This window comes from Amphibalanus amphitrite, unplaced genomic scaffold (assembly GCF_019059575.1).
Source record: "Amphibalanus amphitrite isolate SeventyFive unplaced genomic scaffold, NRLGWU_Aamphi_draft 000067F_arrow, whole genome shotgun sequence".
In the NCBI taxonomy this organism is placed as follows: Eukaryota; Metazoa; Arthropoda; class Thecostraca; order Balanomorpha; family Balanidae; genus Amphibalanus; species Amphibalanus amphitrite.
In genome coordinates, this window is record NW_024881563.1 from 868,762 (window position 1) to 896,477 (window position 27,716).

At 44.1% G+C, this 27,716-nt stretch overlaps 1 protein-coding gene across 2 annotated transcripts in view; it reads left to right on the plus strand.

Annotated features, from left to right (window-relative positions):
* The window catches only part of LOC122378894 (protein strawberry notch homolog 1-like), a 550,127-nt gene that overhangs the window by 406,182 nt on the left and 116,229 nt on the right, over positions 1-27,716 (plus strand). For both annotated transcript variants that reach the window (XR_006256101.1, XM_043360535.1), the window contains exons 21-22: positions 15,071-15,186; positions 18,862-19,049. Coding sequence is in view for 1 of the 2 variants with exons in the window: in XM_043360535.1 (XP_043216470.1) it covers positions 15,071-15,186; positions 18,862-19,049 (304 nt within the window). In the remaining variant the exon portion in view is untranslated. The remainder of the gene's footprint in view (positions 1-15,070; positions 15,187-18,861; positions 19,050-27,716) is intronic.

Below are 27,716 nucleotides of genomic sequence, written 5' to 3' on the forward strand. Positions count from 1 at the left end.
AGACGTTCTTGCGGCAACTTACCGGCACCCTTATTATCAGCGTTTTGATCTATAAAATGATACCGATTTCTTCACCCAGTCTTACTGGCAAACTCAGGAGTTGTAGATGATCATGACTGTGCTGAAAAGTTGGACCCAGCGTCATTCATTTTTGTAGTTTGGTAACTTTTGCCTTTCTATACTCCCACTGTGTATTCCTGTGTTAATTTTCAACATAAAAACTCTCCCTTTTTTAAAAACTAGTTTGGAGTTCAAAATGATGCTACATTAAAAATTATTTTGAATTACATCGGATAAGTATTCCATTTTTGCATAAATAACATGGTGGCAAAGTCACCCCATGTGGCCTGCAATTCACTTGGAAAAATCGCCACCAAAAATTTTAGCTAAATGAAGTGACAAATACCAGTTTTGTTGGATATGCTAACTTAACAGCCTTGTCATGATTAACCATACCAAGCTTCAGCATCGCAGGTGGTCTAAGACATGGTTAGATAATAAAAAGTTTGGAACTCTTCAAATTTGACCATTTCAATGACTCCAATAAAATGGAGCCTAGTTAGATATTTAGTGGTAACTTACCTCTCAGTGTTAGTTATATTGGGAGGCCCATCAATTACCTTTCATTTGTCCATAAAACATTACTACATTCCTCGTAAAATATCATGGGAGATCTCCCTGAAACATTTTTCGAGAAGGATGGCAAAGTCACCCGGCGAGGCAGTCACCCCCGTTTACGGTATCTAACGAAGGCGCCGCAGAGCGCCGCCGTTTTTGGCACACCTGTTCATGCATCTTTTCCGCACATGCTGTGAAAATTTCAGACCCAGGTCGCCTTAGGTCAGGTCACCAGGTCACGCCAAGTGACCTCATCTCAGAAAAAATGCTCGTCATAGCTACACCGACTGAATGATTGCCTTGAAACTTTCAGCGATTGATAAGAGTAACAGTATCTTTAAAACGTATATCTCGGAATTTTGATATCGGTGACCTAAGGTCAGGACAATTTTGCGGTCTCTCCATTATAAATCAATGGAAGAAAATTGAAAAGCGTCTCTTTTGCACGAACGCCATTCTAGACACTCTCAAGCATCGGGATGTAGGTAAAATTGACACACTGAACCATATGGCATATGAAACGAACTGGAGAAAACGAAAGATAAAAGAGGGCATATTTATAGCGAAAACGAACGAATCGACTCTCATGAACACGAGACCAGGGGTGCCAATGAACGATGTGTATCGTGTGATTTAAGTCTTAGCGGTGTGTGGATGGGTGTTTTTAGGTGTTTCTTTGTAAAGAGGTTGCTGGTCGATTAGGTGACGTGTGTATTTTCAAAAAATGAAACTTTGTGACAATTGTACTTAAAATGTGGCGCACTCATTTCTTGACCTATACCTACGATTTTGACCTCGAACCGAACGACATGTTAATGTTTTGTATTATTGTATTTTAGTGTTTTGTGTGACTTGGCTGAAGAAGGGAGCCGAAGTGCTCTCGAAAGATCCCAATAAAACTATATAGCTGGTGTCAAAACAACGTTTTTACACATTAATTATGTCCCAGCTGAATAACAACATATACGACTACACACTGAACCGGAAAATAGCACCTGTGACCCCTCGTTATGTCCCCGAGGTCATCTCAGGTCACGAATAGTATAACAGTTATTCGCTAATAACTTCCGATAGAGGCATGCTAGAGCGATGAAAACGCCGTAGATGTGTTCGGCTCGACGATGCGGATCGACTGATATGCAACATGACCTTTTCCGGTCAGGTCATGACCTTGACATGATGTAAAATTTTCAAGTTGACCTTTTAAGGTCAAACTATAGTTCATTCGAAGTGTCTCGAGGAGAGGAGCACGATGCTGGCAAAGATAATGTCGTGGCTCTTTTGAGTCAAGGGTTATAAAAAACACTTTTCGTAAAACGGCTATTTTTGAAGTTTTTGCCTTCTGGAGGCTTAACTGTTGACCTGAGGTCAAATCTGAGGACATGTTAAAAGAACCCTCTACTTTCAAAGATTTTTCCTTACCAGTTACCACCCATCTACTCTGTGCATTCTGACTGAAAGCAATGTAGGCATCTGGCCAGATTCTTACAGATTGAGATATATAGGTATCTGGTATGATAAAACTTGGTTTATATGTAGATAGGTTGTAGGCTTAAGGTTGGTAGGTTGTAGCCTGTAGGTAATAGGTTTTGAGTCGAGACTGGCAGGTTTAAAGTTTTAGGTTAGTAGGTAGTTAGGTAAGGTTAGATCAGGTAAGGTTATGTTCAAAATATTCACTGGACTTCATATTCACATTTACTAAAGATTTTTTATATTGAGGGATGATCTGTACTGGACTTTTGATGAAATGTTAATTTGAAGGCAGATGTGATAGGTATGCAGGTTTCATTACATCAATCATTGCTTTAGTGTGTGATAAATCTTTATGAAGAAAATGCATTCTGGCATTTGCAAACACCATTTGAACTAAGATGATGTATTGAACTGCTTCATTCTGAAGCCTGATTCAGATGTAAAGTACCTAATCATTTCAGGGATTTGGAGCTATGTTTGTAAATTTAAAGCAATCTACATTTCTAATTCAACATAACTAGGCACTTATTCATTGCAAAACACTACTTATAATTGCATTGGTACACTCGGGGGCAGATTGATGTTCTACAACTCTTTATTCACCGGGTTCCTATGGCTCAGCATTGGCAGCAGCCGCCTGGTACCGGTAGACTGTGCCGCTTCACTTACTTGTCAAGCGGCACAGCCTACTCACACCGTATGACCCCGGTCTGGGTCGGTGGCTGGAAGGCGATGTGGGCCGCCTGTGATGTCAGCGCAGCGGCGAGGGCCGAGCCCGGAGCGACTACACATCACCCTCCCTCCATGGACGGACTGTTCGGGGGTGGCGATCCGGCTGGACGTCGGCGCGGCTGTTAGCAGGGAGGCACGCGACGAGGTCCGCCGGGCGGTGGCCGAAGAACACCTCGCGACCCTGCCAGACCAGGCGACCTGGATCTGGAGCGACGGCTCGGCAGAGGGCGGTGTCGCGTCCGGGGGCAGTGGTGCCCTGATCACCCTGCCCTCTGGAGAAGAGAGGACGACCCGGACGCCGGCCGGCGCCGTCTGCAGCAGCACCCGCGCCGAGCTGGTGGCGATGCGTGCCGCTCTGGAGGAGGTGCAGCAGCTGGAGGACGCAACGTCTGCAACCCCGCTGGTGCTCTGCACCGACTCCCAGGCTGCGCTCGCCACGCTCGCGACGGGCGCCGGAGAACAGCGGACGACGCTGGGAGCCGAGATATGGCGCCTGCTCCTGGCGGCCCCGGACAGACCGACATGGCTGCAGTGGGTCCCGGCCCACTGTGGCCTCCCAGGCAACGAACGGGCGGACGAGCTGGCCAAGAAGGCCTCCAGCTTACCGCAGGCAGCCGCGCCTGTGGACGTCCGCAGCCTCACTAAGGCAGTCGACCGCGCCGCCTCCAAGGCCTGGCGAGATCGCTGGCCCGACAGCTTCTTCAGGCGGATTATGAGAGACAGGTTCCCGACACCTGTCCTCAACGAGACGAGGGAAGACGCGGTGAATGTGCACCAGCTTCGAGCAGGCCACTGGGGGCTCTCGACGAGCTACCTGCACAGGATCGGCCGTCACCCAACACCGACCTGCCAGCAGTGCGAGGACCTGAAGTGCCCGGCGGCACTGTGTCTGGTCTGCCGAGAGGAGGCCGACACGCCGGAGCACGTGCTGCTGCACTGCCCCTGCCTGGCGGGCATGCGACTACGCCTGTTCGGGAACATACACCCCGATGCGACTCGGCTGCGAGACGGCGGGGCCGTGGCGGCGCTGGCCCGCGGCTGCCTCCGCCACCGAGAGCCTGCGGGCTACGGCCGGCCGTAGGCCGGCCCGCGGGGAAACAACAACAACAACAGCCCGGAGGCATGGCTCGGGTCGGCGCGGCGCGGCGGCTGGCGGGGACTGGGGAGTGAGGCGGGGTGGGAGCATGGACCATCGCGCGGCTGAGCGAGTGTAGTTAACTTTCGCGTCTCAAGGCGCCAATTAATTATTCTACCTAGCAATTGCGCTAAAGCAGTTGTTAGAATATCCTATGCCCGAGACAGCGCCTGTCATCATACTTGCCATGCGCATTACGAGTTACGACAAACTTTAACGTAGCATTGGGACAGCCCATATAATTTATATCACACGTGCATCGAGTTGCGGAGCTGCATTGTTTATAACAGATAAGTATTAAGGCCTTGATTGAGCTCATTGGTGTCTATTATTTTGCACAGCAATCGTCCAGAGACGTGGGAACTGCAGTTTTTGGATAGCGCGGCAGCCAACTTTAAGCAAATCTTACTGTTCCTCTAATGTGTGATCGCAGTCACCAATAGCAAACCGTTCCAACTAGGAGCAAATAAGTCACGCACCTGGGACGGCTCGAACCGGGCTTCTCCAACCGGTCACCCTACGACGCTAGCGTGCCTCCACTGAGCTACCGAGACCAGCGACCACCTGCCGCGGTCAAACGCGATGAAATGTCACAAAACTGTCATTTATCGGGGTTACATGAGCACAGTAAATACGTATTTAGCCGCTAATTCGAATTAGGAACGCATTACCGACTCATGTAGCCACCTGCTAGTACGAATCGGCGATCCGATCCGCGGTTACATGAGCAAAGCAAATACGTATCACGATCGGATTCATTCACTTTCGATGATAACACAAAAGCAAATATTCTAAATAGCCAGACGTTTCGGCCTCAGGGTGCCTTCGTCAGTGACAATACCGAGATACTAATACATTAATAAATTAATCAATATAATCTTTTACACTTTCAAAATACACATGACCTAAGGTCATGTGCAAAATACACATACACTTTTGCTCAAATACACACTTTTGCTCAAATACACACAAATACACATACACATACATACAAAATACACTTTTGTGTTATCATCGAAAGTGAATAAATATCACAATGTCTGACACGATACGATCGGATTCACCGCTAATGCGAATCAGGAGCGTACTACCGACTCATGTATCCACCTGCTAATACGAATCGGCGGTCCGAACAAAATCCGCAGGGAAAGAGGCTTAGAAGCGAATAGGACCAAGATACGTATTACCGGAACTATTTCTTTCCAAAAAGAAACATTAAAATGCAAAATAATAGGTATTTTTCTCATTTGCTTCTTTTGAAATAATAATTAAAAAAATATGTCGGTATTTTGTCAAGTTTTCAAAAATAAATATAGTGAAAACCAAAAAGAAAATATCAAAGTACTTTCAGTTGAAACATTTTTCTGACAGCACTACAGACGAATCAAGAGAGGCAAGTGCTCAATGACTCAAAGCAAGACAACTTTATGCTCAACTTTTTTTGTTAAGTTAAATGAGAATGTTTTGAGCAGATTAAATGCAAAAAAGACATAAGATATTAAGTTTTTAATTCAGTCACCTCTATTGCTACGGAAGTGCGCCACATTTGTATGCTATTCCGTTTGTAATGCGCATCGGGCCGAGAGCCAAACTAGATCCGTTTGACGTCACTAATACGAATTTGCTCATGTAGTCGGTGCACTGAATGCGTTCTTGGGGAGCTGATGCGAATTAGCGTAGTGCGTATTTGGAACGGCTCGCTCATGTAACCGAGGTACAGGATTCGGGCCGTATTTCACAAGAACTATTCTTTGCTGACTGGAAGCGTCAAAATACAAAATACTAAGCATTTTTTTATTGGCTGCCTCGTAGAAAATAGCAAAAAAAAAAATGTTTGGACTTTTCCGGCCACTTTGCGACATACCCATGGGTAGTGCACCGAATGGTGGTTGATACGCATGGAAGAAAATGGGGGGTCGCTTGGATCGTTTTCGAGCAATCTGCCGTGGAACGCATTTTTTCATTTACCCCGTTTACATGAGTCATTCAGCCTAAACGGAAATATCCGATTAGCCAGGGAACGGAAAAATGCGTTTCGGTGGCCCCGTTTACATGAGCCTTATCGGAAAAATCTGTTCCGGAACGGATAATTCCCTTTACGCCGGCAGCCCGAAAAATACGGATATTTTGCGCATTTTTACATGTCTGGCGCAGCTCCTATCAAGCATTATTTGTGCTTGTTTTAGGCTTAATTTACTTAATTCTTAAAAGTTTTGTATGTAGAATTGGAAATAATCATGGCACAAGCCATTATTTTACTTGTGTGCTGTAAAAGAAGTGTGATTAATTGTCAGAAAGCAAGTAAACAATTGAGGTCTTGGAAAACATTGAAGAGCACATCTATATTGAAAGTCTTTTTGGTTTCAGAAAAAGGCTAAAACAGCTCATAATAGTCATAGCTCATCATGATAGACCTCCAGTAAGTTGACAAAATTAAAATGCATGAAAGGATGTGGAGGATGGTGCCACACTTCAGAAAACATTGGTATGAAAGTGGGTGGTGCGGGATTGTGTATACGTTTTTAGTTGACAGATTTGAAGCACTTGAATATTCCAGCATTCTATTTTCATTTTTTGCTTTTAGCTGCTCAGTTCTTCAAAGACAGGGCCAGGGGTCAGATCAGTACTAGGTGAATTGTGTAGTAGATGTGACCTGTGGGTGCATTGCTTGACTGTCGGGTCCTATCCATCATTTCCATGTGGTTTAGTCATAATAGAAATTACATCTCCTCACCAACAAACTTTAAGACACTATCAGTGCATTTTTCAAAATGCATAGAATAATCCACTCTCAATCACACCAGGTAAGATGTGAAGATGAAGTCCGAGTGGTACCTATGTGGTTTGGTAGGTTTAAGGTTGGTTGACCTTGTAGATTTGTAGGAAGTAGTTTGGTATAATAGGTTGTAGGCATGTAGGTGTGTTTGTAGGATGGTAGGTTGAAAGTTAGGTTGGTAGGTAAGGTTAGGTATGATTCTACAAATTCCACAAAACTTGCCAGTTGCCTGCTTCCACCATCCGAATTAACCAAACTTTCAGAGACCTTTCCACCACTGAAGAATCTACTTCTTTGGAACAATAAGGTGAACATTTAAATATAGTTGGGGGGGGGGGGCAGATGCCAGTATCACTGAGTAAATTTGGCTGTGTGTCTTGTGTACATTTTGGCATGCAGCCAAGTTACTGTCCCAACCAGCCAGCGTGCCCTGCCGTCTGGTGGCTGTTCGCTGAAGCATAAGTTATCTGAATCACTGCTAGGAAGTTTGAAGTACCTAGGTAGAGAAAATTGTTTGGGAGTATGTACTAAAGCAAAATAAATCAAGCACCATATCCAGTGTACCAAGAACTAAATGGCACTAGCATGCTGTTCCAAGTGGCTATAGGGAGCGACTGGCTGGGAAGGCTATGTTGGTTGCCCTGGAATTGAACCCTGATTGTTGAATCTAAGAAATAAGGAAATTACCCCTAAACTAGAATGCTTCCCTTTTGAAGCATAGGACGTTCCTCTCAACACTTATGTAGGTACTTTATGAATCTGCCACAATGGCGCGAAATCAGGGGCAAAAAGTGGATTTCATTGTCATTAGACCTACCATTCAAGATAAATATGTATTTTGATGTGTAAACTACAAAATTTCATCTATAAATCATGCATATTCATGTCATTTTCTGCTAGATGCGCAAAAATCCGTTTAGGCCTGACGTCCTAAACGGATATTTCCCATTAATTAATCGGATATTTCCGTTCCGCGTAATCGTCATTTTTGCGCGCCCAAACCAGTTTACACGAGTCGAAACTTGCGCACTTTTCGCTAAACGGAAATATCCTTTCTCAACGTCATTTTCGCTGACTCATGTAAACGGGGTAATTGTGCCCATTGGCTTAACACGGGAATTTTCAAAGTCACGTGGCACGTGCACCAGATGGTCCGCGGAGGGGAGACCCATACCAGAACGTAGATCACCTGGCCCACTAGAAATCCTGAAAAAAAATCAGAATTTTTTGAGAACCCGTTTTCAAGAGCATCAAGTTGTACTGATCTCAGGCAGCTTTTGCCAATTTGTCAGGGAACTCAGATTTGTTTTTCAATAGAAAAACACAATTCTAAAGAATAGTGTTTTAACTATTGACAACAAACCTTCGGTTACGAACATTCTGGATTGGGATTTCATACCTGGCAGAAGTGGATTGCTGGATTATTTTTTAACAAAACTGACCTTCCAGGTTTGATTTCCTAACATCTGTCCATAGGCGGCGGAACAGAGGGGGAGGGGGGTGGTGGCACCAGGGTACAGTGCCCCCCATAGATTTTGGCATTTTAACATTAGCCCTACTGGCGTTGCATGGAATGGGACCAAAATGAAAATCTGCAGTGCCCCGCTGCCACTGCATCTGTCTGTACTGTTTGTTCATTGAATTAAAGTGGCTGTAGCTTGTTGATAAGATTGTCATCAGTGCTGTCATGAAAAAGTTACAATTGGTCACAAAAAGTAGCAATGTGCATGCTCTTGGTTTATTTTAAATGTAATACAAATGTTGTTGATTTAAATTCAAATTTAATGATGATACCTAATGATTGCAACTGGTCTTAAAGGTAGACTGCCACCTTTTTTCCACAAAACGGTTTTCACTAGAGCTGAGCCACCTATGTCCCAGACTGAAGTCGGTTTTCCGAAATTCGAACCCGTTTGCGAGAAATCGGAGACCAAAGTTCAGTTTGATGCCATTTTTTTAGTCCAAGAAAACCGACATCTCTACTGTTTATCGATAACTTTGAAACACGAATTTTCTTATCTTTTGGTAAATATATGTCAAAACTTTGATTGTTTCGAGATCAGAGAAGAATTTTGGAGTGTCAAAATAAAAGTTAAACCTATATATTCAGTAGTTCATTTTTTCCAAAAAAGTGTGGGAAATGGGGTTTAACATGGGCGGCAGACCCATTCCAAATGAGCCATGATTTTTAAATGTTTTACGAACTTAAATGCAAAATAAATTAAACATGGCCAATTTCTTATGAAATCATATAGTAGTAAATCATAAAATACCTTACTTTTTCAAATAAAATGTAATAATCTTATGACCTTGAAGTCTAGTGATGTGTAAACATTGTCGCTAGACATTAACCGATTGATAATTGTATGATAATCGACAATTTTTTTCGCGATTCACGTGATGATACTTTGTCAGGTGAATTCTAAAATTTTGTTTTGTCCAGGGAATAAATCATAGGCCGATCTGAGAAAACTTTTTGAAGGTGGCAGTCTTCCTTTAACCATGTCCACAAGTGACAATTCTCAATTGTATTGCACTGTAAGGTGTACAATTATGTAGGATAAGGGTTTCATTGGCTACATGTTGTCGTGAGATCCATACAGATCATAGGTCCTCCACATATTTTTTCCCGCTGGATCCACAGAGATCATAGATCCGACCCCTAAATTTTGTCGAGAGATCCATTCGGATCATAGATCCAACCCCTGAATTTTGTCGAGAGATCCACTCGGATCATAGATCCAATCCCTCTATTTTGTCGAGAGATCCACTCGGATCATAGATCCAATCCCTCTATTTTGTCGAGAGATCCACTGAGATCATAGATCCAGCTCTCGGATCCATGCACATGTCTGCCTTCCAGCCACCGACCCAGACCGGTGTCATACGGTGTGGATAGGCTGTGCCGCTTGACAAGTAAGTGAAGCGGCACAGTCTACCAGTACCAGGCGGCTACTGCCAATGCTGAGCCATAGGAACCCGGTGGATAAAGAGTTGTAGAACATCAATCTGCCCCCAAGTGTACCTAGGTGAGGGGTGTTTTAGTTTATGAGGAAAATACTGAGCAATATACATTATGAAATATTTTCAACTTCACAACGACTGCATAGTACATTATGGCGACATCTATTGAGTAGGTTGTGGTGTTTATAGAGCCACCTCCTGGCAAGCGTCCAAAACAAAACAACCAGGAAGCACCGTGCACTATGCAATTCTACAGCACATTCAGTTCAGACTCATAATCGAACTGATTGGTGAATTGGCCCCAGTCAGTCATACCATTCGTGTGACTGATTTGTGTATCCTACCATAGACTCCTTACCTGCAAAGCATGACAATCTCGATGAGATGTCGGCGTGAATGCACTCAGCTAGACGCTGGTGTGTTGTGCAGCGCAGCTGATCCACTGTCATGTGGTACGATTGTTTTTTCCTGCCCAACCAACATGGTATCGTGAACTTCGGTGTGAGACTGAGCAGTGAGCACATACCCTATTGTGCTAGGACAAGGAAATGATATTATGAACTATGGGACCCACAACGGGTTGAGCAGGGAATAAATTGCCGTGTTTTTTTTCTCTCAAACTCCATATCTGTTCTCCCGTAAATTTCCGACAGGTTGAAAAAAAAAACTTTAAAAAATACAGTGACTGTTTTCTGAAGTTTGTCTGTCTCAGCAGATGAAGCAATGTCAGAACAAGCTCACATGCTCACATACTTGATCAGGATCGAATAATAAATAATTGGAATTTTTAAATGGGATCTTTCGTGCTTCCCGGCACTGAATTCGCGGGAAAACAGATACATGGTTTGGAAAAAACGCGTCGAAATGACCGGCTATGGTGTTTTCCCCTAGAAAAGTGTGATAGGCTGGTAAATATTATATGAGCTATTCAGTAATAGCTCTAGGTCTTGCTAGATGTAGGTGTGTTTTTCCAGCTCTGTTTGTGTAGGCTGGTGCGGACTCATCACCTTGGTTGGTGCAGCTCGTCGACATATGTTGTCTCGTCTGGACTATGGATTTGCAATCTGGCCAGCGATAGAACGGTGACAAAATGTGCTCATCTCATCCGTTCGACCAACTCTTCTAGTTCAGTGTTACCCAACCCAAAAAAGATCGGTGATATGCGCGTTTCGGTACCTTATTGCGTTTTATTTTTCCCGCAGTGGCCGTTACTACATACAGTAATGAGTAGATTCATCGCACACATTGAACCCAAGATCACAGTTGAGGTTGGACTCTGGGATATGCACTAAGATATTAATGTCGAGGATGACATCGGGAGTTGTACTGGCCACTGGCCATATCGGTCAACATTTCATATAAGTGATAACTTTTCTTAGTTCTCATAATTGATGCAATTCTGATTCTTATACTGATGCAATGTTGATGCAATAACTGATTAAGAAATGGTCGTATAGTCGATTAATTCGATTGATTCGAGAGTAACCTATTAAACACAGCACTACGCATTTACATTTTATCAAACGTGAATATGCAGTATGCGCAGCTGTATCTTCGGGGAGCAGACGTCGGTGTCCGAGGTCATCTGGCAGAGGGATCTTGATGGATTTGTAGGTTCACGATGATGACAGGAATGCTTGGAAATTGGAAGGCTCGCGATCTTCTTTCAGGAATGGATGAGGAATATACCTGGAATAGAGTAAGGAGAATCAGCATCGGGAAGGTGGTGGTTGGCCAATGACCAGTGGCTGTTGAAGTTGTTATTTAACGATTGTCTGAAAAAGGATTGTTATTTCCAGCCCCCTCCAAAGTCATATGGCAGCATGGGCGTGACTTTTCCTACTAGCCCATAGGGTTGCGTGTTAAAATGAGACTTTTTGCGCTCGGTTTTCAAGGTCTCGTAGTGTGGGCAGCCACGTATAAGGTATGTTAAAAGATAGCTACAACATTTTCATTTCCATTTTTGGGACGAAAAGTTCAAGCCCATCCAACCGTTTTCGAGATATTCGTCCATATATGACCCCATGTTTTTGACACATCCGAAGGTCCTGTGTTCGAATCTCGGACAGACCAAAACTTTTATCGTAAATGTGCGGCAAACCATGATGGCTGCAATGCAAAGTAGGGGTAAGCGCGCTGGTGATGGAGAGTTGTAAGCTGGTATACCTGACCTTTGATTCAAGCCGGATTTTGTGGCACCAACCTCATTTTCAGGTCAGGTCAGGTCACTGACCTGTGGCGTCATAAGTTAACCTCTGCACGGTCTCGAAGACGTCGCAACATCAGTAACTCCATCAATGCAAGGAGATCTATCACAGGTAGATGAAACTTACAGAACTGATCAAACTCCCTAATTTTCAAAAGTTGTTAGCTTCGGATTTCCCCTAAGGGTCACGTAAGGTCAGGTCGGTCAGGTGATCTGACCATTACCTATAAGCCAAAGGGGGAATAAAGAGTTGTTTTGGCGCTGACAGTGATCTTAGACGGAAAAGACACGAATGGACTCAGAAAGACCTGCCGAATTGAATCATGTGCAACTTGACCTTATCATGAGGTCATGACCTGACTTGACCTTGGAACATCCTAAATTGACCTCACCCATACAAAAAGCATATCATTCGACGTGGCTGAGCATGACGAACACGATGGTGTCAAAATTGCAGCTCTGATATTATGTTGGACGACCACCGACCAATCCATATACTGGTATGCTAATGCTTTTATTATCTATCGACGATGAACACTGAACATTCTCATATATGTAAACATCCCACTTTAGGTTACAGAGTAAGTGGTTCCCAATCGTGCAAATTACATGTTCCACACATCACATTACCGCTCGTTCCAATGCAAATTAACTTTGGCTCTTTACAAATAAACTTTGGCATTGAAAGATGTCACGGTGTTACACTAAAGTTAAACATTGATCACAAGATACAGCTCATCCTCAACACATAAGATAGAGAACACTTTGGTAACCCTCTCAAAAAAGTTTTGGCCATGGTAGGCAATGAGGCATAGCTGCGAGCAGGATCTTCCATCGGGAACACATCAAGATGAAATTACATGAATCACACTTGCACTAAAAACAAATTCAGGTGGTACTTATGTTTCAAAAATCAGGATGAAAGAACGTGTACCTATCTGAAAACATAAAAAGCATTATCAGAGGAGTAATGCATGGCTATTTAAGTGACCTGTTAATCTTGGTTAGTTGAAGGTTAAGGGGATCTTAGAATCTATAAGGTCGAGAGATATACCTTCATAAGGGTTTCCCTTTGTGGTCACACATTTTTTGATGTTTACGGAAATGAACACTGGGTGGGCGGTGCACACCCTGAAAGCCACAAGTTCACACAAGCTGGCGCCTATGTTGAAAGCTCAGCTTCCTTCCTGTTCTGATTTATACAGCTGATGGCACCTTTGGTTAGCTTTGTTTGAGGAAGCATTCACTCGAGGTTCGAGGTGCAGGTCTTATCCTGAAAAAGGATCAGAGGTATTTAGCTAGGGAAGTAATGAATGAAATTGATTCAAGCTGCCCTGAGGATGATTGACCACAAAGACATGGCTATTGTGAAAGCCCTGAAATAACTTTTAAACTGGTATGTGAGTTAAGTGGAATATCAAGAACGGCAAGAGAACTAAAAATTGACCTAAAAATTATCTTCCATGTTTAGTTTCAATCAACTAAATTTTACATTATTTCACTTAATTTAAAATTACAAGATGTTGCATGATTATCACTAACAAGTGGCAACAAATGCTACTTTTTACATACTATCCACTTTCACCCGGATATAGAATGCATGTGTTTTGATTTCATTATCGTACCAACACAGTTGAACGAGATACTTACACAAAGTATGATGTTACACGCTGATGGTAGGCATTCATCTGGGACAGTTATTGTTGACAGATATTATTAGGTTTGTTCAAAAGACCAGCTTTATTTCTTAGTAATGATAGCTTTGGAAGACTTCAGTCTTCCTTCGTCAGCTTGTCAGAGCTCTAAAAATGCATACAAACGACCAAAATAGAAAAGAAAATGCCTACACAAATATTGTTCGTAGGTAAGCTACGATTGCAAGTAGAGCAAGATAAAGCTGGCGTAAACAATCCTTGCAATACAATTATACTAACCGTGCTCAAGTTAAATCGAAAGATGTCTTCAGGTGTCCTTTGATAAAATTCACTTAACCTTTTTTTAAGCACATTGTTAAGTAACAGTGAGAGAATGAGAAAGCATGAGGCTGGCCCATCACCCAAATCAAAATTCAAGCTCAGCACTCAGCAGTTTGCAGATTTGCACACAACTGCCCAGAAAGCCCTTTCAGACTTTTCCATGCATGATGAAGAGCTGATTTTTATGCATACGATAGTTATTGATACTTAGCCAGCACAATTCTTAAGTCTTTAAATGAAGAGAGAACACCAATGAACACCCCGCGCGAAACCATAGGCCGTATTGTGTATAAATATTACGCGCAATGTATCGAAACGCGAGCGCCAGCTGCGCCGCGCTTGAGCGCAGCCATATCCTGGGATAATTTTCGGTATATAGTTGTAACCTCTCAGTTCTAGTTGTTTTTCTAGATGATGTAGTATGATTCTAGTATATACTAGGGAAAACTTTGGAGTACCCGACTCTTTAGTGCCCTGGTTATTTCTACATATGTATCACTGAAGTGCTTTCTTCTAAGATACATCAGTACTGAATGTTGGTAAGGCCATTTCCCACATTTTCTATGGAAATTAGAACTTTAAAAAATCAGTAGTCCATTTTTCAAAAAAAAAAAAGTTACATCCTCTGGCGGTTTTGTCTACATCCTCCCCCAAACGCAAAATGGATTTGGCCACACTGGCGCAACCCGTAGCCGGGTGCAGAGAGTGCTTGGGGGCTGGTCGGCCTGTCCATTTGGACGGGTCAGCCCCGGTGACTTTCTAGGGTGCCTGACCAGACCAATGTCTCCCCCTAATTCCTATCATCCTTCCGGCTCTGCAGTGGTCTCAATGGACCGAAACGGCCTAACCCACAAAACAAATTCCGAAAAGCGTCAAATTCAATGCAAATATAATAATTTATCATAATATTATCAGACGTCAGTTAAATAATGTTCAAGTTCAAGTTATCCTCAATGGATGCGTGCTATGACGTCACCCAAGAGGCTTCGCTATTGTTCGGCCGACTGGTATAATAGGTCATTCGCTATTGTTCGGCCGACTGGTATAATAGGTCATGTAGTACATGGGCTTAGGTAATAGGTTTGGTTAAGTTATGATTTGGGGAATACGCTTCCCGGATAGATGGTTGGTTACTTGTGACCACGACTTACGCTCTCACCCTGGCCTCTGGGGTCGTTTTTTTTTTCCAGGATCCTGGGAATGCCGGTGGATCTTCAGAATAGGCTCTTCAAGTACTTCACCGACACGTTGTCGGCTATCGTCACGCAGGCCAAGAAGACGGGCCGCTACGACATGGGCATCCTTGGTGTGTAGCCCTACTGCGGTATCGGCATACTACTGGCGCCTTATGCTAGATCAGATGCTCTGGCTGCGGCCAGGCTTAAAGCACATGTGAAGATGCTGAACCCGCGCACGGCTGCGGTAACCCGCGCATGGCTGGGGTATTTTCCATAACGCGAATGACGAGGGGACGGGGCTCTACAGAGCCCCCTCCTATCTCTGAAACTACTTGGCTGATCGTCAAAATTCAATCGGCGTTTGATAGCCCTGGAAAAACTGTCGAGGGAATCCTAATTTTATTGACCTGGAGGTCACCAATGATGTCACTGGTCAGGTAAAAGTAAAAATTATCAACATTTTGGTTTGTTCACAATTTGGGCTCTTCCGCCAGCTAATAAGTCAGATCAGGCTCATTTTGGTTTACGCACTCGTGAATATATGCCTAAGGTATCCTAGGGGTACCGAATTTGTACTTCATTTTTTTTCAGCTCAAGGCTAGGTCATCCTAGGTCACGGAAATTTAATATCATCCATTGGTCATGTGACACATGTTTTATGGTCCATTTCGGCCATAAATTTTGAACGGTGAAATTTTGAACGTAAGTCGGACGCGTGCATCCGTTTGTCGTATCAACTTTTCGAGGGGGTGCGTGCAGCGGTGTGCACGTGGCGGGCGCATCTTTGCAGCATTTTGGGCCGCGGCCGGCGCCGAGCAGTGAGCACGTGCCGTAGGCTCCGTTTCTTCGCTTGCAAAACTGAGCGAAATCAGAGCTGGAAGGTCACTGACCTTTGGCAATGAATACCGGAACAGGGCACCGCCGGCCAGGAGGAGTCACCAAATTTATTCTGGCAATAACTCGGCCGCTACTGGGCCGATTTTAAAGAAAATTGATTTATTACGCTGCGCGTAATGCTGTCCTTCAAGTGATATTTTCATTATTTTGTTAAAAATGGAAAACAGCATATAAATTTAGAAACGCAAAATGTTTAATGCCTACAGAATAAAAAATAAGTGAGAGATTCAACTACCGGATTACCTAGACCACGTAGTAGTAGCTAAATCACGGCAAATTATGAAGTTGGATGAAATTCCTCTCGGTTTTCTACGAACCACTTAGCCCTCGCCCGCACATGGTGGGTGGTTACCACCCCCAGGTAGTTTTTTCTGCTCTTAACTAAATATTTTAAAAGCTAGAACCCTGATGTTTCGTATAGTTGCTTCTCTATCCGTTCTCAGCGTCCAATTAAAATTTCAATTTTGGTTTCGGTGATATGACCTTGTTCTTCAGGTCATGTCATGACCCAAATGACCAATACCCAATATCTTGCGTAGGCTATGGGCCTTTAAGCTTATTTCCAAAATGCCTTGAAATATTTTTGAAGCTTACCACGCCCCTATTTGTGGTTCAGCCTACGAAACAAGCCTGGCCCCTAAGTCAAGTTAACGCAAGAGAATCTTTGCTGAAACGATCGTATGCGCCGTTACGAGACTCAGCGATTGGTACCCGATTTCAAGGTCCCAAGACAACCGGTGACCTCTGAGGCAGGTCAAGTGGCCCAAGGAGCGGGCTCGGTTTTTGGTAGGGGAGGATGGGGTAATTTGGCCGCTTTTTTAGGAAGCGCTGTAGCTCGAAATTGGTGACATACTTCTGCACTCTCTCAAGGCTGGCAGGTGTAGCATTCATTTTACTTTCTTATACAGCAAGCCATGGGCTCCGCCACCGGGGGGGGGGGGTGACGGGGGGACTTGTCCCCCCCCATCACTATGCCTATGGATGCTGCATGGAAAGAATCGACTTCAAACGGCCCTCATCTCCCCAACCATCGGGTCGTGACGGAGCCCTTGCACTAAGCTGAAAATAATAGAGCAACTACTTGTGCCTGAATTTTAACGTTTTACAAAGGTCTGCAAAGCGGCTAAATTGCCCGCTATCAGGGTTATTTGGCCGGTGGGGTGGGGCAATTTGCCCGGTGTTAATTTCAGGCGTGGATTTTATGTTACGGGCAAGTCAGCTTCAGCGACAGCAATGACTGTGTCCTTTACGCATTTTTAGGCTGACTCGATGTCGGACTTATATTCGAATGATTTTGACTCAGATCTTATTTCAGCATTTTCCTGCAATCTGAAAAGTGAAAGTGCGCTTCCTTAGCATACACTGCTAAATCAAACATTTGTATTTTATTTGTGGTGAAAAAAGTTAACTTCTTGTTCCAGTTAAGGAAATAATCGACTGATTTCAATTCAAAATTATGGTCAGGTCAACAAGTGGGGGTCCTGCCGTGTATTCGTAGTACGGGGACCCGCAATTGCTACTGTCCCGCAGTTGCTACTGTACATTGTACCCTGAGTCCATCGTCCGTCCCAGCACCCACACAGGGAACAACGATAAGCTGTCAGAGGGCACGCACAGAAAACCTCAGCTGCTCTTGTACAGGGACCAGCAGTCGATATCAATGTTATCGGTTGTTACTGGACAGGACAGACGGTTAGACTTGGGGTTCGTGTACAGTAGCAACTGCGGGTCCCCGTGCCTACGTGTCAACCACCTCTGACAGCTTCGTAACATGCTACGAAGGCACCAAAACTACTTCTTAAATGTTCAAATGGTTGCTAATATGGAATTCAGCTCCAAAAAAACTACCTTAGGAACATGCATAACTTGAAAAAGTGTACCGAGGTCATCATAGGTCAGTGACCTGACCTGACCTTCAGGTGACATTGACATCCATCCTTATGCATGGGAGCAACATCAAATCACATGTTTGAACGCTTGAAACCACGAAAGGACTGCAAACGCGCGGCTAATGCGTGCCGGCATACGCCGAACCGCGATTCTGGCCAAACATGGTCTCGGAAAGTAGGTCAAATTCATTTGGGTCAGGGTCATTAGGTTTCTAGGTTAGGTGTAAAATTGATCAACGCGAGGGTACTGAAAGTTACGTCGCGATCAGCTGCTTTTACGCGAGTTATTCGCGGAAATACCTTAGAGGGGTTGCATCAACCCCTCCCCCCCCCCCCCCTGTGCCGGCGAGGGTTTAAACTTATTGTGAGCGAATTCACGTAATGAAGAAGGATAAAGCACAATCTACTACAGCAGCCAATAGATGACTTAGGACAGGCACATGGGACTGCTTAAATCTTGTCCGACATAAGCAGGCAACAGTGTCGATTGCATATAAGCTTTGCAAATTACGAAAGGGGCACATTTTGGCCTCGAAAGATACGAATTCATACGTCATAGTAACGTATTTCTGTCGTGGTCAATTTGCGTAAAAATTGAACACCGCGTGATTACCAAGCTATCCAAATTTTCTAAAGCAAACTCGCTCAGGGTTATCGTGCAGGTAAAGGTGGCCCGCTCAGCAGAATGCGTATGAAATATGGAGAGATTCTGAAAAATGGGTGGGGGCCCGCACACTAGGGGGCCCGCTTTGGAGGCGATGACCCTCCCGAAACGAAATTCTGGCTGCGCCACTGACGGAGTCCAGTCTTAACTGTCTAGGGAGATCAATCATAACGCTGTGTTAAGACCAGTCTGAACTGCTCCCACTTTCCAAAGCCATTGTTTGGTGCTGCAGGACTATAAAGCGCCTGTTTGGTTGTCGGCTTTGGAATGTGTGGCTGGCGGGTTTCGGAGCGTGGGGCGGGCGGCCTACTGGGCTGTCTGTCTGACCGCTCGAATGGCCGGCGGGTCCGCAGACCTGGGCTCGCAGGAGGGATCTGTGCGACGCACCAAGCTGCGCGTATACCTGCACAAGCACGCCACGGGCACGGGCCGCACGGAGCTGCACACGGTGAACGTGGAGCGGGGCTGCAGCTGGACTGAGGCGCAGCGCAAGTGGGCCGATCTCGAGTCTCCCACTGAGGGCTTCTACGTGTCCCACCAGGTAAGTCAGCGGCCGTGTGAGTAGTGTCACCTCACACAGCTTATTTCGTCGTCATCAACATTTGTACGTGCTGAATTATTTCTTTCTTCAAATTTTGATTCACTGGTTGAGTGGGTGGCTGTGGGCCTGGGTACCTTCTAAGTTGTGCTTGTGATTATTTTATATAGAATGTAGTTATTCCTACATTAAAATATAGAGAATAATCCTTTTTAAAAAGGTTGATTTTATTTTATGATCATTTTGAGCATAAAAAATAATAAAACCATCGCAAGAAAAACTGATTTCAGGAAAGCGAACTAATCCTTGAGTCAAATGAGGTCAACCGTTGTTAGATTTGCCAGATAAGGGTTTACTTTGTGTTAACCCGCGCCCCACTTGGGGGGCTATTTATAGCCCCCCCCCTCCCGTTTTCTGCAATAACTTCCAAACCGCTTGACGTATCGACGCCAAACTTTCAGTACCTTCGGCTACATCAATTTGACACCTTGTGTCAAAATTTGAACTTCGTAGCTACCATAGGTCGGCCGGAAATGATGTCAGAGTGACGTCATGTTCGGCCGATTTCGACGCAAAACATTGAACCACGGCAATCGCTCCCAAGGGCTCAGTTTTTAAGCTAGATCCAATTACTTTGCATGAGAGGACTCAGAATAGACTGCGCAATCAAACTGCTATCTTGGATTTTCGAAATTTTGAAAATTTCGAGAAAAAAAAATATAATAAAATTCAAAATTTACATTTTTACATTTTTTTTCAAAAAGCTTTTGACTTTTCGAAAAACCGGAATATATGTGATAGAACGCGTTATTATGACTAACTCTAGCAAGTTTAAGCTAAATATCCAAAAATGGCCAAGTTATACGCATTAATGCAAAAAATTCACAATTATTAATTTTTCAAATCAATTTTCACCACGTATTTGACATCGTACGCCAATATAAATAGCACCATCGTGTTCCTGAGCTCAAACTGCATCCAATAGACACCTTTTCTGTTGAAACATTATAACTTCAAAATTTGACCTTTTGTGACCTGAAAGTGACCTGACCTAAGCTAAATTCGACTCAAAATGACCTCGAATGACACAGAAGACATCAAATTTGAAATCTTTGGCCTAAATGGACCATAAAACATGTGTCACGTGACCGACGCATGATATAATATTTTCGTGACCTGTGATGACATGACCTTGACCCGAAAATCAAAGTAAAAGTTTGGTACCCTCAGGGTATCTAGAGCATCTGTTCACGAGTGTGTGAACCAAAAATGAGCCTGATCTGACTTGTAAGACGGCGGCCACAGCCCAAAACGTGAACAAGCCAAAATGCTAATAATTTTTACTTTGACCTGACCTGTGACGTCATCGGTGACCTCGAGGTCAATGAAATTAGGTTTCGCTTGACAGTTTTTCCGGGGCTATCAGACGCCGTTGGAATTTTGACGATCGGCCCAGTAGTTTCGGAGTTAGGAGGGGGGCTATGAATAGCCCCCCCCCCCCCCAGTAGGGCGTGTTATACGCAGACCCCAGTGGGGCGCGGGTTAACATGCCCATACCTCAAAAAGTTATCAGCCGATTTTCATTTTTCTCTCACAAGATTGCACATACATTTTTGAGTCAGCATTTTTATTGAGAATATCTAGTTAACCCGCGACCCGTTGGGGGGGGGGGGGGCAAAGGGCCCCCGACTGCGAATTTCGACTTGAAACTTTCAGTACCTCTCCGGACATCAATTTTACACAACCCCTAAAAAAAAAAATAGGTCCCAGGTCATCTCAGGTCACGAGCTATAGAGGTCGAACTGAGGTCATGTTCGGCGATTTTTCGTCGAAAAAGTTGTTCACGGAGAAAAATCGCAGAAAGTCAGGGTTTCAACTTAGCGACTCAAAAATTTAACCGGAGGTATAAAAAAGTATGGCAAACAAAATGGCTATCTCGAAATTTCCAAAATATTAAAATCTCTAGATTTAGGGATTTTCTAACTCAAAATTTAGCTTTCTTGAGATATTTTTGTAATTTGGGAAAGTTAAAAAAAAAACGGAATACGTGTTAGAGAACCCCTTACTGGCCTCATACATGCCAAAAATTAACAAAATATCTCTAAAACTGCCTGAGATATTGCCATTTGAAGGACTGAAAAATTAGCGATGACGTCATAATATTTTCGGTATTTGTGCTTTAAATCAGTCAGGAGTAATATCTATGATTTTTGTTAACCTCTTGCTAACTGAATATGATCCTTTACGTGACTAAAGTCACTTTTATGTAAAAAAAAATATTTTTCGTCGTAAACCGGTACAATTTGACCTTATTTGACCTTCCTCTGACGTCATAGGTCCAAGAAAAATGGTCAAGGAGGTTTATGTGGATGCATATATATGACATGTCTTCATAATGACTCGAATTTTCACAATTTAACATGCCTTTCCTTACGATTCACCAAAGTGTTTTCTGATTGGTCGAGGCTGACCCCTGTTGTGACGTCACAGGTCATCATCCACTCAGGTGACTATCTACATGGCAGATCTATCATATACATCATATCCAGACTCATTTTGAAAACTTAGCTTTCATTTTTATGACCGACTTCTCGCCACTGCAAATTGGACTGATTTGACCTTGTTTGACCTCCCTGTGACGTCACAGGTCAAATATCAAGGTCATCGATATCCTGTCTTGTGCATCTCGATGAGCTCTTTCGATTGCCGTTTGAATTTTTCCGATCCGGCTATTGGTTCCGAAGATACGACGGGGGGCCCAAAGGCCCCCCCAACAGGACGTGGTACCTGCCAGACCTCAACGGGGCGCGGTTTAAGGCTCCCCCAACTTAACCCGCGCCAGGATGGTGGCGCTATCGAAAACATTGACGCGAGAGGTAGAGTAGGCGTTATACGCCCTTTCAAGCTCGGCTGCTGAGCTGCGTGGCGAGGAGTGGCAACGCCGTTTGAAAGAGCGCTAAACATAATAAGAGAAAATTCGTCGGATTTTAGGCTAGCACAAAAATAAAATCACAGGACAATTAAAAGTCAAATTTTCGCCGTTTATAGCGCGCTTTGACAACTTTTCTCCAACCTCGTAGGGTAAGGTGCCTAATGAGCGACCCCCTTAATTTGCACCGTCATTGCTCACGCTTTATGGGTGCCAATGTATTACTGGCTTGATTTTCGGAGAGATCGTTCATTTTTCTATTAAAATCTATTCATTTTCTGCCCCAATATCCACTAGTTTATTTGTAGTGAGCATGTTGGCAAACCATTGCAAAAAAAAAAACGCTTATAGGGAACTCGTCCCGATTAGCGACAGGGAAGGGTCGCTAATAAGTCAATGGGCTTTCCCATAATAAAAATGCCCAAAAATTGCGACGCCTGAAAAGATGATATATGATCCCAAAAAGGTAACCTATGCGCAAAGCGCTCAATCAGTGGAACAGGAACGTTTATCCAACACGTTTATGCAAGTAAAACTGATCACGTGATGCACCAAAGGTGAAAAAAGGCGAAAACCTAAATTTTGTGGGCTATCTCGTATGATATTCGAGGCCCGCGCTGGATTCGGCACCCCGTAGTCGGTGACGACATTTGGCATCCCCCGCCATACATTGCATGCCTCAGCAACACCTCATTTCCATTTCTCTCTTTCTTTTCCTTTTTGAGCTATTTGCGACCATGTCGGGCGCAAATAGGAAATATGAGTTCAGAGTTGCGAAACATTTTTTACCACCATGCAGTGCACAGATAAACGATTCACTATGGGAAAATGACAATCAATCGAAAAAGGATTGGCGATTCAGAATAAAAAAGGTGCATCATCTTAATGTGCATTGCTCTTCATCAGAGAGGGCCTAAATACACACGTTTTGAATAAGGAACTCCCCATTTTTATTTAAACTCACCTGAAACGTCCCACCAGAAACACGGACAACCGAAAAATAATTTAGTTTGATAACCAAAGTATGGCTCGCCTTTTGACATTATTTTTACCCCGATTTCTCTTGCCTGTTTTTTTGTAGGGAGGTAGGTCGCAAAGAGGAATTAGGGTCGTAATTAGGCACCTTTCAGAACACTGCAAACAAAATATTTGATGGGTATTTTAACACGCGCACTGCAGCGGGTCTGAGCCGAACACGAACTGCAGGGGGGGGGGGGTTGAAAACAACCCCCCCTGAGATCTCGAAAACGGCGCAACGTAGCGACAAGCGGTGAACGGCGTTGGATAGGTTAAGATGAGATCGACAAGAAATACTAAGATCATTTTTGGGTCAGGTCAAAAACGAGGTCACCAGAGGTCACCGAAGACAAAATGTTACGATTTTCACAACAGGAATTTCGCGGTAGTTTTTCTTGAATAACTTGTCTTGCACACAAGACAGAGGATCGATTCGAACGCCATCGTTCTTAGCTCGTCAAGGAGCATCGAATGATATATAATATGACCTCGAAAGGTCAAGTTGAAAATTTGACCTCAGGTCAAGGTCATGACCTGACCGAAATAGGTCATGTTGCATATCATTCGATCCGCATTGACGAGAAAAACACGATAAACGTCGAACGGAGTCTCTATCTCTACTCAATCTCAAGTTATTGAAGAAAAACCGCTGGTGACCTCAGGTGACCTAAGATGACCTGGAGATCACCTTCCAAAGGTCATAAGTGATATGTTTCGGTGAAATCACCAACAGGGACCTGTAATACTATGATCCTGAGCGTATTGAAGTCATAGGATGGCATTCAGAGTAAGTTGAAATTTCTCCCATTGACTTATAATGGGCCGGTCGCAAAAATGACCTGACCTTAGGTCATCGATATAAAAATTCCGAGATATACAAGTTGTAGCTCGTGATGACTTTACTATTTCCTGTGGGTTTCAAGATCATATCTCGACAACTGTGGGCTTGGTGGGATTGCAAACTTCGAAATTTACGTTTCGAGGTAGGGTCACTTGACCTGACCTGGTGACCTGACCATAGGTCACCTGGGGTCAAAATTTTTACTCAAGGTGTGCAAAAGTTGTGAGAACAGGTATGCAAAATTTGGCGGCGCTACGCGCCGCCGTTTTCTCGCAATTTGCGAAAAACCACAGGGGGGGTTGAAAACAACCCCCCCCCCTGCAGTGCGCGTGTTAAGACTCGCTCGAAAGTAACATTTCAGGTGCAAGTGAAAACCAATCGCTTGGCTTCAAGAGGGCCACAACGGTCAAATTTAACATGTTTTTGCGGTAAAAGGAATGTTGCGTCTTCTTAGGAAATGCCCAAGCTCTGCAAATGACATGAACGCAAACTTTTGAAGCATGGTTATCTAGCAAAGTCGACCTGATGGCCTGACCCTAGGTGACCTGGGGGCGAAATTCAGAACCACGTTGCGAAACTGATTTATTATACCTAACCTTAACTGAATTTCACACAAATGCTTGCCGCGGTTACACCTACACACGTAAAAGTAACTGGGGGCTAAGGTTAGAAACGCCCCCGGCCCCCAACCCCATTGTGAAGCTTGAGACGAGGTAACTTGATGTGACGTGTTGGCCTGACCTCGAATGAGCTGAGTCAGGATAAAATGTTCATCCTTGAGCAAACACAACATCCATTCAACAGAAAAGGGTTTTGTTGATAACCGTTTACAAATAGTATTTAAGCATGTTGTCTTTCCCATGACCATCGGCCGCCAACCGGAGTAACTTTTTCAAACATTCTCCACCCATGCTTAAAAGCTTTGGTGCATTCAGCGGGACGTTTTTTGGGGGAGGGGGGCAAAGGGCCGAAACAGCCCCTTTTCTCTCATGCTCTGCCATACGTGTAATGTTAACCCTTCCCTGATGGGGGGCATTTTGCCCCCCCCCGTGGTTTTTCTTAAATAGCGAGAAAACCGCCGCCAAATTTTGGGTACCTTCCCGGGCATCAATTTGACACCTTCACACAAAATTTCAAGTTACAGGTCATTTTGGGTCAGGAGTCAAACTGTCAAAATGAGGTCATGTTCGAGTAAAAATGAGCAAAAACATGACATCTTGAAACGCTCACCAAAGTTACAGTTAACCCGCGCCGGGCACCCCCGCCCCTGCCGTTTTTCGCAGATATCTCAAACGCCGCCGTTTTTGGCACACCTGTTTGTGCATCTTTTCCGCACATGTTGTGAAAATTGCAGACCCAGGTCACCAGGTCACGCCAAGTGACCTCACCTCAGAAAAAATAAGAATGCTCGTCATAGCTACACCGATTGATCGATTGCCTTTAAACTTTCAGCGATTGATTAGAGCAACATTATCTATAAAATGTATGTATCGGAATTTTGATATCGGTGACCTAAGGTCAGGTCAATTTTGCGGCCTCTCCATTATAAATCAATGGAAGAAAATTGAAAAGCGTCTCTTTTGCACGAACGCTATTCTAGACACTCTCAAACATCGAGATGTAGAAAAAATTGACACACTGAACCGGAAAATGGCAACTGTGACCCCTCGTTATGTCCACGAGGTCATCTCAGGTCACGAACAGAATCTAACAGTTTTTCGCTAATAACTTCTGATAGAGGCGTGCTAGAGCGCTGAAAACGCCTTAGATGTGTTCGGCTCGACGTTGCAGATCGACTGATATGCAACATGATCTTTTCCGGTCAGGTCATGACCTTGACCTGAGGTCAAATTTTCAAGTTGACCTTTCAAGGTCAAGTTATAGTTCATTCGACACGTCTCGACGAGAGGAACACGATGCTGGCAAAAGTAATGTCATGGCTCTTTTGAGTCAAAAGTTATTGCCGAAAAAAAAAAAACGTTTTTCATAAACACGGCTATTTTTGGAGTTTTTGCCCTCTGGAGGCTAAACCGTTGACCTGAGGTCAAATCTGAGAGCATTGGCCATAAAGATCTGTAAAAGGGCTATCGAATGCGCTTTTCCGCGGTGCTGTAGCTCTATTGGTTCCCTAGATAGCCGTTGGCAGAACTTCCAAAATGTTGAAATAGTCAACATTTTAACTTTGGTGACCTTTGGTGACCTGACCTTTGACCTGACCCAAAAAATGACCGAAGTGTTTTCGTCCTTATTTTGGACGTTCTTTCGATTGCCGCTTACCGCGTGTCGCTACGTGGCCCTGGAGCCGAGTTAGAAGGGAGTGTTCAGACACCCCCGGCCTGGCGCGGAATCTCAGAGCACCGGCCCGGCGCGGGTTAACAAGCAATTTTAAAGTTCTTTATGTGGCTGTGTAGAGAAAAGACGGCGCTACAAAACTGCTAGCTCGGATTTTCCAAATTTTGGGATTTTCATCCCCAAAAATTAAAACAATTGATTTTTTAAGAAAAAACTCAAAAAAATTTCCAAATATATTTCGAATTTCGAAAAACCGGAATATACGTGATAGTTCCTGCGCTCTTCGATATACATACCAAATTTTAGATCGATACCTCCTTCTTTGGCCAAGTTATAGCGAAAAAACTGTCCAAAATTGATGACGTCAAATTTGTTGAACTCAATTTTTAACAATTCTAGACCACGTAGCGCAAAACAAAGAGGTGCATCGAAGTGATACTCATCTTATGCAAAATATCACCTTTGAAATTTAACCTAATTTGACCTGACCTTGACCTGAGCTTGACCTGACCTTCACCAAAACATAATCTCAACTCACCCCAAGGGCTGCCTGTCCCACCATAATCGCATTTGGCATATAAAATGGACCATAAAACATGTATCACATGATATTTTTATATTGTGACCCTCAGTGGCCTGACCTCTGTGACCTGACCTGGTATCAGTGACCTCAAATAGCAAAATATGTGTTTGACGAACATTTCCCCATCGATTATTTTCAATGAAATGCATTTTACTCGATTTTACAACGCATTTCTTGGAATGCCTGTAAACGGTGAAAATTCGACCTTTAACCTGACCTGTGACGTCATCGGTTAGACTGAGATCAATGAAATTGGGTCACAAGGTAGTTCCTTGTTGGGGCTATCCAACGCCGTTTGCCGCTTGTCGCTATGTTGCGTGGTTCTCGAGATCTTAGCGGGCAAAATGCCCTCCCCCATCAGACCGCGTTGCTCGGCAGACCCCATCAGGGCGCGGGTTAACCCACGAGCCGCTGGGGGGGGGGGCATAAAGTTGCCCCCCCTTTACGTTTTGTGCAATATCTCCGAAACCTGATGAGTTACGAACGTGAAACTTGGCATAGCTTCAAATGAATACCTAGGCAATGTTTGAGGAAAGTTTGGTGGTTGTAGCACCTAAGATGACGTCACAGTGACGTCATAAAGTTTTGCCGTTTTCCGATATGGACCGTTTCTGATGACGCTGAGCATGAAACTCAACTGTAAATGAACTAGACAAAACCTGCTGTCATCCTAAAACATCTAAGTACACTTCCATCTAGTGTCTGACCAATAATTGACCCTTTATATTCGGTCCCATATATCTGATGTATCGTAAGGAATATGAGAGACGCAAATCTATAATTTCACTTATGACGTCACTGTGACGTCACTTCAAATGGGATCGACACCAAATTTGGACACAACCTCGGCTAGGTATTCAGGAAGATGTGTGCAAAGTTTCGCTTCTCTATCTCTTCGCGTTGCGACGATATCGTCGCAGAAGTAAAGGGGGGGCAACTATATGCCCCCCCCAGCGGCCGGCGGGTGGCGCGGAGGCCCAGCGGCCGCCGGGTTAAAAGTCAGGTCTT